At 34.3% G+C, this 18,912-nt stretch overlaps 1 protein-coding gene across 1 annotated transcript in view; it reads left to right on the top strand.

Annotated features, from left to right (window-relative positions):
• The window catches only part of Abcd1 (ATP binding cassette subfamily D), a 632,582-nt gene that overhangs the window by 232,227 nt on the left and 381,443 nt on the right, over nucleotides 1-18,912 (top strand). Inside the window, exon 5 of the mRNA XM_081759525.1 lies at nucleotides 2,622-2,793. Coding sequence (XP_081615651.1) covers nucleotides 2,622-2,793 — 172 coding nt within the window. The remainder of the gene's footprint in view (nucleotides 1-2,621; nucleotides 2,794-18,912) is intronic.

Here is an 18,912-nt window from a genome sequence, read left to right as displayed (position 1 = left end):
CATATGTTGGCAGATATCAGAGCAAAAACGGTAAGATATATCGAGATCCAGCTTTTTGCAATCGATTCAAAGTCCCATGGATAGGTTCGAACTCCTCCGTTACCTCTGTTCAAACTGGAAGTTGTTCAGATTAGTTACTTCTGATTTCAACGTTTATCGCCATAAAACGTAAACGATAACAGATAGCGAGAAGCGATTTCTTTTAAATGTTTCAGCATATCGAGGCATGACTACCATGACTATTCCGAACACTACAGAAAACGGAAGTGGTTCGAAGTTGATATTTGTACGGTTTCAATACTGATTTCTACAGAGATCACGAGATGTGTTTTTTTGCAATTGATTCAGCGTCCCATGAATAGATTTATCTTGTCCATTAACCCTCTATTCAAACCGGAAATGGTTATAATGAACCATTCGGGTTTCAACATTTATCGCTATGGAATAAACTAGTTACTAGATAGCAACAAGCTGTTTTCTGCAAATGATTCAGCGTCTCAAAGCAACATATCATAACAATGCCGAACATTCTATCAAAACCAGAATTGGTTTAAATTTAAACTACTTCCGGTTTGAATGCTGATTTTCATACAACGAAAAGGGTAAGAGATCGAGATGCGTTTTTTGCAATTAATTCAGCTTCTCAAGAATAGGTTCCGTGTTCTTCATTAACCTTATAATCAAGCCGGAAATGATTGAAACACTTTGTGGTTTCAACATCTATCGTCATAGAAGAAAAAAATTGGTAATATATATAGCAAAAGTCGGTTTTTCTGCAATCGAATCATTGTGTCAAGAGAACATACTATCATAACGCGCAGCACTCCATTAAAACCGAAAGTAGTTGTAATTTACTACTATTACCAGATTCAATAGTGATTTCCGTAGAGCAAAAATTGTAAGGCATATCGAAATGCAGTTTTTCCAATCAAGTGATCTTTGTTCTGTCTTTACCTCTCTGTTCAAACCGGAAGTGATTCAAATAAATTTTCTGTTTCAGTGTTTATCGCCATAGAAACAGTAAGGCATAGCGAGTAATGGCTTTCCGATATGGATTCAGAGCCCGAGTAACAGGGTCTATCTTTGATCTTGTAATCTATTGCAAACAGTAATTATAGATGTATTACTTCAAGTTTGAGTATTGAATTCCTATAGTTTGGAAGTGTACCATAGTTTCAAACTGCAAAACGAAACTCCCTTCTTCTTTCGGATATATTTTACCTTTAGGTTCTTTACTTGAATCTCGTTTTAGAGGTTATAAGCTTTTATAGCTTAAACTCAAAAGCAAATCAAATCAAGCATCTGAAAAGCAATTTCACATGCGTCAATGATCCTTGCATCACTTTTAATAAACCTTTATTCATATGTGTGTCATCAAAATTTACTAGTTTGTGAGATTCTAAAGTTTAATAGAAATGATCGCACGTTGTAGGAGAAATTTGCTTTGGATGTATAATAATTAGGGACAGGAGTTTTTGGCAATTTGAAATTCAACATTTCGCATTTGAAATTAAAAATTTCGTATTTTGTCGCATTCTGAGATATAAAATTTCACATTTTGTCGCTAAATAAAGGATTTTTGCAATGCCTTCTTCTGCGCATTTGTCAAGCCTTCCAACGTCATTTGTCGCTTCGCACTGCTTGGTCCACATTCAACTCTGTTACGTTTATGTTCTGCCGACTTTATATGTTTTTGTACAGTATCTTTCTTTTTCCATTCATTGCATGAGTTACAAAAATTTACACATTAAGGTTTGGATATCACTTACGTGCAAGCATTCACTGACAAATTCATTTGCTCGATCTTGTACCGTCCCCTTTTTATTCATCATTTTTAAAATTATAAATTCTTTTAGCGTGCGTATTCTACAAAAACACAGAAGTGAGAATTTCTGCTCTTTTAACACGACGCTGAATGTTCCACATTTCACATCTATCACCTATGAACTTGAAACGGAAGTTAGTAGGTAATCAGCGTTGCCAGTTGCAAAAGGAAAACTATGCTTCAAAAATTGTACTTTTTATTTCTGTATTTTAACAACTGAAATGTGGAGCGTTTTGCGGCATATTTCGCTCAAAATGCCAGTTATCGCATTTTGTCGCGACTTCAAAGTACCTATTGCCTTACTAAATCTGACGTTGTTTGTTGAAAAACCAACTCTCGATATTGTCAGAAAACTTTCGCGATTTCGCAACTTGCGAAAACCCCTGCCCCTAATAATAATTTATGAGTTGTTGCTATAATCGTGGCAATAAACGTAGATATTGAAATAAGACTATCATGTAAGTTACAGTTGTATTTTTTAACGTATGAGCTGGCAACACTACTTGCACTGGAGTCGGAGAGAACCTGTCTGTTGACCAGGATCACAATAAATATTCTTAGCAATACCTACTGATACACGTTCCAGGGTCGAAATTTTGTTGGAATTATATATTCTTAAAGGTTTGCATTAATGTTGATACTTTTACATTATGTTAATACAATTGTATTAAAACAACTAGACCAGTATAATAGCTAGTTGTCAATACACTTAACGTAGAGGATAAAGAAATATATCTAGAACTAGAACTCCATTCTGTGAACAAATGTATTAATACTAATATTGAAATGCTTGCAGGAAGTGGTTGAACTGGCTGGCTACACTGCCCGAGTAGGGGAAATGCTCGATGTTTTCGAAGAAACTAGCAAAGGAAAATATAAAAAGACAACAATTGCAACTTCGAATAAACAAAGGAAGCATGGTGAGAAAATAACATTAGAATTCAAAGACGGACAACCTGTTATCAAAGGTAAGAGCATTAAATGATAATTTTAATGTAAAACTAATTTAATAGGAAATTTTTAGAGGAAGTTCATACCCAATTACAATTTATTTAAATGACAGAGAACGGAAGAAACATTACAATACGCAATAAAACGATATTAATACAACTTTATATATCAACCTACAGCTCTGTCTAATAACTAACTCTATGGCCTATGGAACCCGGAAGTTCAATGCCGTGTTCACAAAAGCTCTCGACTGATTTCTATCTTAAAAGCCAACTGGATCCATCTTTTACTTTCTATTCATATTTCTATTCTCTGGACTCTAGTATTTTATCATGACCGAAATTAGTGTTTCATCGTTACAAAATATTGCAATCGTAAACGTTTGCAATTTGTTATATAGACGAGTGTTTCTTGACTCTTACTTAGAAGAGCAGTCTTAGGGTAATGGCTTGAGCAGTCGTTTCGTGAGTCAGGGGTCCCGCCGACGAAATTCCGAAATATTTTATGATTTACAAAGTTGATATTTCTGATGTATAATAACATAAAACATAGTCAATTTCTCTCGTTCTTAGAAGTTACAGTTGAAACGACTTCCTTCACAAAGGGAAAACTAACGTGACGTCACAGTCTACACTCTCGATCCTTACTGTCTGAAAACGCCGTGTTTCGCAAACAATTCATGAATACAAAACGGTCATCCTTAAAGTCTAGCATGAGTCAAATTTGTCTGAAACGACATTGTGAAATTGTTTCTACGTTGTTCCACTCCTACTAAAAATAATATTTCCGTTCGTCATTTTCAAACACGTTCCATAAATTCCTTCAACCAAAATTGGTAAATACGAACTATTTTTTGTATATATATTTTGTTAAAATATCAATATAACACAAACATAATCCAATGTCATTTACGCAAAGAAAGGGCGTTACTATGTATCGTGATGAAGATAAATCCTACTAGGTTTCTGTTGAGGCATCCGAAGGTTCGATTTTCATATTATTCGGTAGCTGACACCTTCTTTTCCTTCCAAAGTATCTCTTATCAGGCAATTCATCCTTATAGAGGGTCCAACAAATTTCTTTTGATTCTTCTTAATTTCATTATGCTTATTTGCATTGGAATAGGACGTAATATTTAGGTCTCAAATATTCAGTAAAATAATAATAATAATAATAATAATAATAATAATAATAATAATAATAATAATAGTGGTATTAACAGTTTTAAAGTAGGTCTAAAATTTGGAAAACTTACTTAAATGTAGGGGTTTCGGAGAAGAGTTTCCGTACCTTCAAGATACACCTCTGCAACTACCCACATTTTAAACAAAAGCTTTCCACTAACGTTTGATGTAGAAAGTGTTCTACTGAATGTTTTAAGAAAAATAACTGTAATAGAAATAATTGAATATCACTCAACAGTAAGGTATATAATATACTAATTTTTAGGATATGCAGAGGTAAGTAAAAAAGCTTTGCTAAAAAAATACCTACACAGACCATAATTCAATGAGCTGTAAAATACAAAGTAACAAAAAGCTTATAAGATTCCGTCTACAGAGCAATTGTTACTTAAACAATGGACATGCACTATTTCGAGAATCGTAACAAGACGAGAAATGTTTACGATACTTTTCATCTCGTCTCGATTTTTATCTCTAAAGCGACATGATAATTTGAGTTACTCTTATCCCTTGAGCTACCCTTATGTAAAATGTTAATTCTAATGTTATTTGGTTTGTTTTAGAAACAAGATGAGAAATTTCTCTTCTCGTGGCCAAAATTAAACGAAACAGAAATATTCTTGCCAAATGTCACGTTTCTGCTTGTAACGGTATGACCGGAGCGATAATTAGCTCCTAGCTTTTAATCTCCTGCGAGATAATAAGTATTATTATTACAATAATGATAAGTATTATTATTACTATTATTATTGCTGAAGATTTGGTAGTTCAAGTATTAAAACATCTGAGTATTGAAATATCTGAATATAATAAAAAGTGCGTCATCGTCGATCAATCGCCATCAAAAATCCTAAAGTAAAAAAGTGCCCGACGCGGATTCGAACTAAGAACCTCAAGATTACTGATCCAGTACCTTGACCACTCAACCACGATCACTACGCCGTAAATAAATCGTCTTTAGTCTTGTTACGTTAGGTTTCTTTGCCTCCGGTTGCAAAGTTGTATGTTGTATTTCTTCGTTTCAGAACGTCATTCGAATTTCTTTTATGATGATATAAGTGAATAATCTTCGGCAAAGTTTATATTAATAACTTGAGTTGTTCTTAAACCTTTGGTTCACAAGTTGGTTTCTTCTGCACACGAAACTACAGATATGACATTTAATTCTCATATTTTGCACTTGCTTCCAAAGCAGTCACCATTAAGTTGTAAAGCAATTTTTTCGTCAGGATTCATGAATTTTGTAACAAAACACGTCAAGAAATGAGTTAAATGAAGGATGGAAGAGTTGATAGAGTTGAGTACTGTAAGCTAATGAAAAGCATGTAATAACGTCTCGTATTTGAAAATGTCAGCTACTTTTAATTCACTAACTAGTATTAAATTTGGTTCAAGCTTGAAGATCTGGAATGCACAAACTCAGTGTAGCTAAAAGAAAAACGCAACAAGAATGGGCGAGATTCGAAGGTAGGACCACCAGCAGAAGAATCCCGTTTACTAACCCCTCCTCTAACAAGCCAACGCGTTTTATAAGTTATAAATTTGCATGCAAATGATACCATTATACGTTTGTGCAATCAATGTTTTGCTCTTTTTCTCTTCAAAAACGTAACATGTATACGACGATTCGTTTCGTTTTCCATTAGAGGTTTGAAAGACATGATTTGTGTTTGAGTATAGGATCTTTCGTCTCCTTTAAAAAACAGTTCTAACAAATACAACTCAATTCATACAGCAGAAAAAAAAAACTCGTACTGCCTTAGAAATTATTCCTAAAAGGGCGAAACTGTATCATGCACCCGGCGTAACTAACGGGAGTGTGGTGAGGGAATCCTACAGCGAAAAGGGGCCCACTTAAGTTTCGTAATTCCACTTTGGAGGTTTTTATATAATTTCATACTTTTTCCTCAATGTCTAAAAATGCAGCTACTTTAGCTTTAGATGAAAAAGAAATTGTGAAGGAGCTATAGACTGAAGTCTACTGAAAAAATTTCTCACGCCCTTGCAGCAACAACTTTAGGTTTTCGAACAGTAATGAAGAACAAAATTGATTGAAAGTTTACCTTAGAATGAAATAGCTAAAGATCTAATCTTACATAACTCTCATTGATAGTAATGTTCCGTATTTGTTTAGACGCCTATTCTTTTATAACTTTACCTATGGTGCATGGAGTGCTTAGTTCGATCCCCGCTTGCGCCGAATGAACTTTATTATGAACAAACACTGTGTGCATGAGTTTTCTCGAGTTTCTCCCGTTTTCTCCCACTTCTTTATTCCACGATTTCAGTCATTTCTCAGCATCAGTGTCACCATTAGCGTAATCGGTATAAACGTGGGACGTAAAACAAATATTTCATTTCATTTTTCTTTTATAACTGTATCTCACTTTTCCTGTCACGAGAGCAACATCTAAGCGAGCATTCAGTGATTTAAATCACTAAAACCTATATTCATAGCACAATTGTGCAGATGAAATTGAGCCCTTTGGCAATTCTTACCATGGAAAGCAAAAAAAGGCAATACATTGATATCGAAAAAGTAGTTAACGAATTCCTCTCCGACAAAGATTACCTTACACTTATTTTTCAAATGGTAAATTATAATTATACTTACGTTGGTTGAAATTTCTCCATAGTTATGGGGGCAAGACACTGAAACCACCCCTACCAAGAGGTGAAGATGACATGTAAAAGAAGTCAAATACGAACGATATTAGTGTCGAATTCATGTGCAAAGATGAATAGTGACACTGTGGATGCTGTGTAAGTCCAAATTAAGCCTTGGTTGGCATAGAGTTGACAATGGGAGAGTGACAGACAAAAAGAATCGAAAATATCCTATATTTGTATCGAATGGATAGTTTTCGGAATCACTGAAATAAAACGTGATATTTCAGATGTAGATATGTCCAAGGTTGACCCTCTTGGCATGAGGTCATAGGGGGAACCACTGAAGAATTCAGAAGTGTTCCTTTTTAGTGCGTTTCAATACACTGCGGGTGAAAAGTGATAATGCACAAATACTGATATCACACTCGGAATTATCGGAGATATAACTCCTGGGGAAACATTTTTAACTGCTCGCACTCTAAACTTTTCACTGCCTTGCAGGGCCGTAGACAAGGCTTTTTGAGGGCATGTTTTACTAAAATGTCTAGCATCATCTCTACAATTAGATATAATTTACAGAAAAGTAGTGATTTCGTGGGGCAGGAGCTCTGGATTGCCAAGGAATGCATTCTGTGTATGTCCCTGCTGCTCTGAATTGTCATAAGCTCCTCTTCAAATGTAAGACGTAAAATGTAATTAAGAGACGTATAACATAGAATACAATATATATAGAAAATATGTTATTATAAATAAGAAATACAGTAGAAAATAATTATAAAACATAATTTTGAAGGACAAGCTTTTTTTTTAAACAATCATACTTGAATGTAAAATATACTTTTAAAACAATTTTCCATTTATGGAAGGCTACAAACAAATGAGGAGTGCCATCTAGTAGCCACTATTCATCTCTTCGAATCAGAAAACTATGAATTTGAGCAATATTTTTCGTATTCTATTACTTTTGTTTTTATTTTATATATATATATATATATATATATATATATATATATACTTATAACCCCTTTCCCTCCCTGGAATCTTTTCAGTCTCTTAGCCCCCACAGTAGATTGTTGAGATGGTAATTTATACGTATAGTAAATTCGTTTGAAATTCCTCCAAGAGTCAATGTTGCACTGTACGTTTTTTTCTCAGTCAAACTCTCTAAATATATATATATATAGATACATACATTCCAGTAAGAACTGAATTTTGTATTAACGTCTGCCTGTCGTCCTTGTGCAAACATTCATGATGATATGCCATAGGGAGATGAGTTGCATTAAGGTTGTAAGATTTAATATCAAGTTTGAAACATCGCAAGTTAAAGAAACGCATGTAATAACAAATATCATATTTGAAAATAATTTCGAATTAAACTAGCTGTGACTACATTACTTCAAAATTGAACTTGTGGAATGCACAGTATGAGCGTAGCTCAGAAAGAAAATAATCAATAAGAATGGTCTTGAAGCTCGGACCATCCACGTAAAAGTAACTTACATTAACCATTCACCTAACAGACAATGACGCACAGGGTTTGGCACTACTTTATCAGGTGGTTCTTATCAAATGTAACCTAATTAACACAATAGTAACAAATTTTACTGCCATAAAAAGTGGTCTGAACAAGGAGAAATGCATTATGCACATTGTAACTAAGTTAAAAGAGGTTTATATCCTATCAGAACGGCGCATCTACCAAGTCAACTTTTGGAATATTCCATTAAGTTATCTTTCAACGTAGCTAAAAGAAACGTATGTGCATGAGTACAGAGTTCTCCATAGCAGAATGGATAAAGTCATGGTTCGATAACTACAATGTTCGCGATTCGAAACCCGTCTCGGAAGCTGCAGATTTTTTAAATTCTTAATTCCTCAGTTCTCAAGGTCTTTCTCTCCATTCGTTAATCATCTGATGCTCTCAAAAGTGTTCTCCACCTTAATTCGACAACTACCTAATGTGATCCTCGCAGTTCGAAACTTTCCCTTCTTCTGTTTCATAAAATCACAATTTTCGTCATAATACGAATGCTGTCCGATCATTTTTCCCGAGTTCTAAATCTGTGTATATAAATCATTCCTCTCTGTCTTCATATTTCAATCTCTCTCTGTCTCTCTCTCTCTTTCTCAATGTTGCCCAGGAACTCATATGGCTTGAGATGAAACCTTCGAAACTTGAAACCAAATGTAAGCTCTCTAACTCTGTAGGTTTGTTGCTAAAAGCAGCGTCAGTTTAGATTTTATTCGGGGGGAGGAAGTCTCCGCCAACAGAAATTTTTCATTTTTTTATTAGTTTATTACTATATATTTGCTCAAACAATATGTATTTATGAAGCTCAAGGGAGGGGAAATTACACCCTCCTGTCCTGCCTGTCCTGCAACGCTCTTGGAACATCTGCTTGCAATTACTAAAAAGAAATGAAATGAATCATTGAATAACATTCATTTCTGTCAGTAGATATTCTCGAGCTCTGTGCGTGCATTACAGACTTTAGGAAGCACAAAACTTACTGCCGTTATTGGCAATTTCCATAGATTTCTTAGGGAGCATCTTACTAGCTTGCAGTCTTTAAAGAAGGGAAAGAATGAAACTAAAGGTATTAATGAAGCTATGGGAAGATTGTATGACTTTTTTTAAAAAAAAAAAAAATAGGCTCTTTAAAGATATTTCAGAACAAACGAATGAAAAAGGCTATTTTAGAGCTATAACATTGTAAACTTGATTCGTTTTTTTTTTTTCGTCTGAATGGAAAGAGTGTACTACGTCACACACACTGCTTTAGACAAGGAGAGGTGGAGGAAGGAGGGAGTTGGATTGAAGACAAGAAATATATAATCGATCGAGACATGTATTTCTGGGTTGCATAAGAAAACGGGGCAAGTTTATTATTCATTTGGACTAGAATTTTTGTAACAATTTCTAAGCTGCGGACTGTACAAGGCCTGTGCATTTCGCAGGAATTAGCTTCTTATAGAACTGAACATCGTCAGGAACTGTCGTTTCGAAAGATCATGATCTTTGTTTGCTGCCCAGGAGTCAACGGAAAGCAAAACCCGATCCTTGCACTGCAAACCGGACCACCAGGAAGATTTGCGAATCGCGTTTGGTAATTTTCGCTGATCTATTTGCATATGCTTTCAGATTAGAGTATTCAACGGCCGTGCTCGCTGGGAAATGACCACTGGGCTCCGAAACAAGAACTTACAATGTGTCATCCATTCCAACCATCGGTATAATCATATTTGAATATTGTGCTGGAGGGATTGAACCCATGGCACCAAAGATTGTCTTCTTTCCCTTAATGGCGAGAATTCCGCCAGAACTCTCTATCAAATCTGGACTGATATGCATTAATGATCTATTCTGAAGTGAAAGACTATTTGATTAGCGATGTCTACGGTGGTTCTTTGAATAGCTGTGGCATCAACATCGACTCTCTTGATGCCTCAGCCGATAGCCCGAGAAGACTTAAAGTCGACTGTTTACTAACTTTATGCATATATGCGCGAAACTATTTTGTTTTTTCGTTTGGAGTATTTGACCAGTGACGTCACCTTAGGCAGTTTATATGAACACGCAAACCAGCTAATATTGTGCGTTGTTTATGGTTCCTTTTCGTAGCGTTTTTTTCGTTTATTTTCTTTTCTGTAACAGTACTGTAATATGACTAAAGCATTTTGGTGAAGGGCGATTAATATTTTATTAGTTTTGGCTTCAATATTTTGTAAACCTTGTTATATTAAATGCAAATAAAATTCAATCCTCAGTCTGGTGCTGTAGGTCATTCACACGTGCAAAGAAATTAAGGAAGTCTAATAATAATTTAAAACTGTCCAGTTAAAACATTCTTTTAAATAGGAAATATAAAATTATGTTATGTAGCAATGTATCAAGGAAATAATAACACTTCCTACTTCACGTTATGAAGTAATTCTAAAAATGTAATGGTAACCGGAAGAAAAGACGCTACCAAAAACTAGGAAGAAAAGGTAGGTGGTCAAAAAGAGTAAGAAACTCGAAAGAGTTTTGAAGTGACCATCTGACCAAAAGGATCGACATCTCAAAAATTTTCAATCGTCAGAGTTTGGGTGAGTACAATGTTGGTTACTATTTGATATTACACTTATTATTCGACCTTGTCACCAAATTCGTTTAATTCATATCCTATCTTCAAAATTCATTATGACAGTTATTATAAATTTTAACGTAAGGCCACAGCACCAGATTTGGGTAATTATCTGATCTGATGTCTCTACTTTTATTTCTACAATCAAAACCATCCATCCTAACTAATCGTTTGCTCTACCTAAATTTAATGGTTAAGTTTATTATGAGAAAACTCTTCAAATTGCCCCCATGCTATTATGGTTATTAATACATTGAGTTATGTGTGGATAAAAATTGTGTATGTCAACGTCCGGATTTCGGTCCAATATGTTGGCATATGTTATGGTGGAATAAGCGCCGATTTTTGTGGCTAGCGCCCGTGTTAGAAACATGTTATAGGAGTGAACGTAAATGATAGTGCAATTTTTCGTTTAAAATATAGATATCGATCCCGAAGCCACACATATATGAGTAAGGAATCAAATCATGCAGAGAAAAATTACATGGGATATCAGATTTGTTATTATCCAGGATGGTGCTGATATATATGTTTGAATATGTGCCTACCATTTCCTATAGAGAATTCTGTGGTAACTTACAACAAAGAAATATTACATATACATATAGATACGTTTTGCGTTTATGTTTGAGTTGTTTTTCATATGTTAGGCATTCTTAGGATATCGTATTGCAATGTATTGTAACAGGAAAAGCTTATGTAGACATTAGCGTGTGCGAAGGTTATCTTGAAAAACGAAGTTAGTTTCAGTACAGAAATCACGTTCAAGAATTAAATATTTATTGTTATAAAACTTATGAGCAGACGTAGGGTGAAGTTAAGATCAGACATGGCGACCCCTCCATCTCCCTCCCATAATGTTTCTCAATCTAATTCTCAGTCAGGAACACCCAACCAAAATTCACAACCTATTGTAAATGTGTATAGCAATGCCTTTCCTTTTCCCAAATATGATCCGAAAGAAATGACTATTCAGCAATTCTTTTCTGCATTTGACCATACTATAAAGCTAAACAAATTATCCCCGGATGAGGCTAAAGATTGACAACCTAGCCACTCAGTGCCTATTTGGGGATGCAATAATGAGTGCTACTAGGCGCCCTCCACTCACCATCTAAAATGAGTGGGTAACTTATAACTTAACTAGCGAGAGGTTTATTTGGGGATTTAAACAAATAAATATACTTCCACTTCATTTAACATAAAACACTGTATTTCTAAAATTTGATGACTGAATTGTGAGATTTCTGAATAGTTGCTATAACGGATATTCGGAGTTATTTGCCAGTAAGATATAGTACGACCAAGCATTGAGCTTTGAATTCTGACTCGGAGTCACACATACCTGGTTCAATCTGTTGTTGTCCCACGTCGATCTGGTGTTGAACTCTGCACCTTAAGCTGTCACTCCTTGTTGTTGGACGATGAAAGCTGGCATTGAGGAATGGGCCTCTCAATGTAAATCTCCCTCGAAGTTCTGCGTCGTTATAATCTGTCGAAGTACAACGTACTGTTTTCTCCTATCATCTGGTGGCTAATTCAATGTAACTTGGTTCTCCAGACTCGAACCCAAGTATCTTCAAAATCGAAGACCAATCTCGGCACTCTTAAAACTGACTCTCAAGAGCTGATCCGGTCTCCATGAACTGATCCCATCTCCATAAACTGATCCCAAAACCTTCTCGTCCTGTGGTTTTGTTTGGCTGGGTCCAACTACCATCGTCTGCTGTTTCGTCTGCTGTTGCACGTGTGACCCCGTTTTCACATGGAGAGACAAATTCCTTCCATGTGTCAAAACTCAAAACTGCAACCCTCGACACGTTCTGATTTTCCGATCCTAAGCAATTCTCCGTACATCCGTAATCTCATGAAATTCATACCATCCCACAAATTCATGTTTTTGTACAATTTCCAGAATCTGGCTAATGTGAGGAAAGACACATTTTCAACATTTCCTTCCTACATTGCCAGACACGATACGATGACATTTTTATACAACATTGTTTACAATGAATTGCTGACACAACTGTTAGCGAGATTGTGCAGCTTGCATTAACTTTACACATTCAACATTAAATTCCCATAACCTTTCTTAATAATTTCAAGACATAAACATAACAATAAATTTGAAATATACAAATAATTATTCTCGAAAATCGAGTTCCTCTACATGTCCCCCCTTAAAAATTGGTTGCTCCGCAAACCAAATTCGACGTCGTAAGAGGGCGATTTTCTATAAACACCCTGTACATAATATATATACTGACACCATATTAAAGATAAATATCAACTTAAAATGAAATAAAATATGTATTATTATTCAACATGATTATATAAATATTGATTAATCTTCCTTCACCTAACATTTATTTAAAAATTATATATATATTCGAATTTTTAATCTTTGTATTACTTTTTTTTTTAACATTATAAAATACGACATTTCAAAATGTCATGTCACAAAGTATATCCTCGCGACATCTAACGAGTTTTTGCTAAACTACTTGCACAGCACATTTCGTCAAGAGTGAATGTGCATACACATTTGCAAGTACTCTTGAGCTATCTCCTCTTAGAAACAACGCTTTTACAGTATCAAGTAACCAAAAATTTCCATCACTCTGAATGTTCATACTTGCCAACCAATAAAATTATTGGCCGTATCAGTAATGTTTTAACTCCGTCTCTTTCCACCTTTCCGTGGATGGAACTGTAAAAATAAAACTTGTCACAAAGTTATTAGAACATATGCAATTAACATATTCACATCTGCACTATATAGTTTGAAAATATTAATGTTTTATTTTCATAAAAATTTTATTCACTGATTTTTAATCTGAACAGAAAGAAAATCCTGCAGCAGTGCATTGGAAATCCTGATTCTTCAAGCTACTTAGTAACTGCAAGCTCAACAGTTTTTCAATCAAGCTTTGTCAAGGTTAATTCAACTTCCTGCGTTCTATTCACGCGTCATCGTCGACTGGATAACATCAAGTTCCAATCTTGCGTCGCAATTATTACACTAATAGTTTTAAAACACATTATTTTATATAACGACAATATCACACGATGTACGTAAATGTTTTATCTACGTCAAATGTTTATTGGAATTCACTAACAATGTTCCAATGCGTGACCTCTATTCGTGAAATTGCGTACGGGCTCTTGCACTACGGTAGTGTTACCGACATTCAAAATTCATGCTATTACCTGACCATTACTCTATCTATCTGGCATATCCGTTCGTGAATAAATATTCAAAATGTGATATGTTAAAGTTAAAATGTTATAAAGTGATTAAAACATTTACAAGTGAAAATTATTGATTAATATGTGATCTTACTCTAATGGATATATAATTATTTGGACATTACAAAGGACTATTTAATGGATTAACTATATGGGTAAGTATCAAATTTACACGCGACTATATATATTATTTAAATACTACAATTATTTACTTGACCTAAACCTATAATTATTATTAACCTAACACTTGTTAACTGTATACAAAAATTGATTGTGATTCAGAAAATGATGGATTTTCCATTTCCTAAAAATCCTAAAGGCTTTGGTCGTTAAATACGGCAGCCTGACTTGCCGTATCATCTCAATCAACAATTGGCTACAGTCAACATATTTACAACTATCTATACATGGTTTAACAAAATCTGACGGGTTTTCAAAAATTTAAAATTTAATTCTTCTCCATACCTAAATTTAACAAAATTAACGTAACGTGATTCTCTTTTTTTTTTTCATATCAAAGACGTGACTCTTTTTCTTTTAAATCATTATCATAGACTATTTATTTATTTATTTATTTACTTATTTACCTCACCTACTTTCATTGTTTAGGATGGCCATTCCGCAACAATTACACTAGGTTAACATCTTCTTATTATTATTACTATTCTTCTTAACTTATTATACTATACTTATCTTTATATTAAATTATTAAATTATTACATTATTACATTATTTTAACACTTGCCGACAGGGCCTATAGCTTGTGAGTAGGACAACTATTGAAGAAAGTCTAAAAACTACTTCTTATTTCCAACTCCGAAAGTTCTATATCTTTTCAGGGCTTCTCTTCTGCAGGAAAATCCTCTGCATATCCCCGATAATATTTCTCCATTTTCTTCTTTTCTTGCGCTTTATTCATATATTCTACATTTATATAACTATTTCTTTTATTCTCATGGAGTACTCCTAGCGCTCATCTATGCATACTTAATTATTTATATATATACTCGTCGATGTATGCTTAAATCTCTATTCAATATTTACTTATATCTTATTACTTATTTATTTATTTAACATTATTTACTATTAATTATTATTTCTACCTTCTTCTCTCTCTCCACATTTCATTATTAGCTTATAGTCTATGTTATAGATCTATTGATGTTCTTCTTTTACGTCTTACGTCTATAATTACTTATATTCTAAATCTAATTATCACTAAAATTTCCTTCTTCTCAATACTCACATTCCTAAATCCAACTCTCCTTTCCTCTTTCTTCCTAACTAATACAACTGAATCGATTAATCTAGACTATTTTTACTTTTATACTAGAAGAATATAATTATATTCTATCTCTACTATTAGATGCTCTACTAACATCTCTCTCTCTCTCTTCTGACTATCCTAGAACTCCTAGAATGTCGAATGATTTAATAACTAATTAATTCTAACTTAATTTTAATCTTACTCTAAGGGATTAGCTAAAAATGAAGGATATCTCCACCAAAAAAAAATTTGCACTGCTTTCACGTGATGTGCGAGTCAATTCTGTGTCTCTTTTCAACAATCACGGAAGACTTATGTTGCATTATAAATAAATATTCTCATCGACGTTTGGTAATCACCCAATTTAACTCGAAGAGAATGGGATTTCCTTCCTGATTAGAGTTTCCCCTAATGAAAGGTTTGGCCTAATTAACAGGGTTTCTTAATTTTAAATTTACATCTAGACTAACTCTACTTCAATTGCATCATTCACTTTGCTTTTTTTTTTTTCATTCTTGCCTTCTCTTACATCTAAAATCCTAGCGCAAAACTAATCACATAAAATCATTCATGTTTCTTTTCCTTTGTTTTGCTTTTCTTCTCCATAGTCTTCCTATTTTTATTCTACGTCACTATTTAAAATTATATTAAAACTATATGCCATAAAGACATACTATAATAACCGATTGATAGTCAGATTTTCTTCCAATAATAATAATAATAATACTATAATTACCCATATATCTACGTTCTATATTACTAACACAAAATATCATATAATTAAATTACTATCGTTACTAAATTCTAAATCCTTAATAATTTACTAATAATATATCCTTATCCCATATATATCTAACCAATAATAATACTAATATCTACATAACACTCTTGTAGTTTCTTGACCATCACTAGGCTAATAACCAAGGTGTTCGTTGTTTGAAGAACAACGCAAAAGCTACTAAATCAAGCAATGATTTATCGCTTGCTACTATAATTTGTGCTCTTTTCTCGTATAACGCTACTGTACTCACAAACTCAGAAATCTTTACTGCCTGCGTGCAGTCAAATCTATTTCTAAAATGATCAAGCCATGTATTCACTAGCTCTTGACTAGCACCGCTAGTAAATAACGCACATACTCTATATTTAAGTTGTTCCTCTTTTATTGCGAAAAATATAGCGTTGCGTATTACTGTATTTGTTTCAGCAATACCAGTAATTATGGATAAGAAATGTCTCCTGAATCCCAATTCTACTAACTTATCAACGCTTAAATCCTTCTCAGAAAATTCGATCATGTAATAGTTTTTGTATTGGCGACCCAGAACATTCTCTCTAAATGTCTGTTCTTTGTTTACACTATATGTCGGAAAATATTCCGCAAAATATCTCAAAACTCCTAAATCTAATGAATAGTACCTAGATTTACTAAACATTGTCGCCGGTTTACCATTGTCTTTAAGAACAGGGTAGTGCACCCTATGATTGTTCTTTAGGGACAACATTGTAACTATTACTATTTACTATTAACTGAATAATCAATAGTCTAATCCTAGAATTAATGAAAGTTATATTTAATGTACTGTACAACCACAGGTTCGACTCTGTTGTTCTGCCTGCTTCAACACGGAGCAAATTTTCTGTGCGGCCGTCTCCGTGACCTTGTACCTTCGTGTCAACTCGGGTACACTCGTGCGTAATCGCTTGAGCGACTCTCGTCCTCCGTTCAACACAACCTGCTTGATACATGCATCTGTTCTGTGTGTCCAGAACATAAATACAACGAAATTATTTCACTTTCTTTTCTCTTAATATTATTGTTGTAATCTCTTAATATTATTACTGTATTTGTCACTCTTATTAACCTTATTATTACAACACACACTAGCATTTAGTTACTATGTTTAATAAACGTAATTCGTTGTTTAATGTAACTGATACACTTTTCTGTCATTCAATCAAGAATCGAACTCAGTAGTCGACGCACTTGTTTTACCATTAAGCTGTATTGAAGCGAGGGTGGGATGGGTGGGTTTCATTAACAATTATCTTAGTTACTACTTTTAACATTATTTACCATCGAGAGTGATTTTAAATTTACTATACGCACATAATTCACCATGGGTGGGACGGGAGGGATTTAAATTTACTATTGTTTATTACCATGTTAATCTAATTACTTTTTTTCCGTGTGATAACTCAAAATGAGATTATACAAATTCATAAAAACTGTAATTCTGCACTATTAAACGGGAGGGAAGGGTGGGAATTAATTTTCTATTATTTCTAACTGAGATTGATCCCAGCTCTACACCATGACAACCTAGTCACTCAGTGCCTATTTGGGGATGCAATAATGAGTGCTACTAGGCGCCCTCCACTCACCATCTAAAATGAGTGGGTAACTTATAACTTAACTAGCGAGAGGTTTATTTGGGGATTTAAACAAATAAATATACTTCCACTTCATTTAACATAAAACACTGTATTTCTAAAATTTGATGACTGAATTGTGAGATTTCTGAATAGTTGCTATAACGGATATTCGGAGTTATTTGCCAGTAAGATATAGTACGACCAAGCATTGAGCTTTGAATTCTGACTCGGAGTCACACATACCTGGTTCAATCTGTTGTTGTCCCACGTCGATCTGGTGTTGAACTCTGCACCTTAAGCTGTCACTCCTTGTTGTTGGACGATGAAAGCTGGCATTGAGGAATGGGCCTCTCAATGTAAATCTCCCTCGAAGTTCTGCGTCGTTATAATCTGTCGAAGTACAACGTACTGTTTTCTCCTATCATCTGGTGGCTAATTCAATGTAACTTGGTTCTCCAGACTCGAACCCAAGTATCTTCAAAATCGAAGACCAATCTCGGCACTCTTAAAACTGACTCTCAAGAGCTGATCCGGTCTCCATGAACTGATCCCATCTCCATAAACTGATCCCAAAACCTTCTCGTCCTGTGGTTTTGTTTGGCTGGGTCCAACTACCATCGTCTGCTGTTTCGTCTGCTGTTGCACGTGTGACCCCGTTTTCACATGGAGAGACAAATTCCTTCCATGTGTCAAAACTCAAAACTGCAACCCTCGACACGTTCTGATTTTCCGATCCTAAGCAATTCTCCGTACATCCGTAATCTCATGAAATTCATACCATCCCACAAATTCATGTTTTTGTACAATTTCCAGAATCTGGCTAATGTGAGGAAAGACACATTTTCAACATTTCCTTCCTACATTGCCAGACACGATACGATGACATTTTTATACAACATTGTTTACAATGAATTGCTGACACAACTGTTAGCGAGATTGTGCAGCTTGCATTAACTTTACACATTCAACATTAAATTCCCATAACCTTTCTTAATAATTTCAAGACATAAACATAACAATAAATTTGAAATATACAAATAATTATTCTCGAAAATCGAGTTCCTCTACAAGATTTAGTAATAACGTGTTTTTCAGGAAAAGATAAAGAAAGATTATATGTTTTTATAAATAGGAAGCAGTTAAATTGTAAGTCATATGACACATTTAAGGAAGAGGTAAAAAAGTGTTTTAAAACACCGAAAGAGACTGTAGATATCTTTGCTAAAATTCAAAATAGAATTCCAAAGGAACATGAGTCGGTACAGAGTTACATATACGATGTATTAGCACTAATAGAGAAAGGAGCACCTACATTAAAGG

This window comes from Thermobia domestica, chromosome 5, assembly GCF_964235325.1.
Source record: "Thermobia domestica chromosome 5, izTheDome1.hap1.1, whole genome shotgun sequence".
Lineage (NCBI taxonomy): Eukaryota > Metazoa > Arthropoda > Insecta > Zygentoma > Lepismatidae > Thermobia > Thermobia domestica.
Note: the sequence above shows the minus strand (reverse complement) of the source record. Positions and strands in the feature narration are given on the sequence as shown.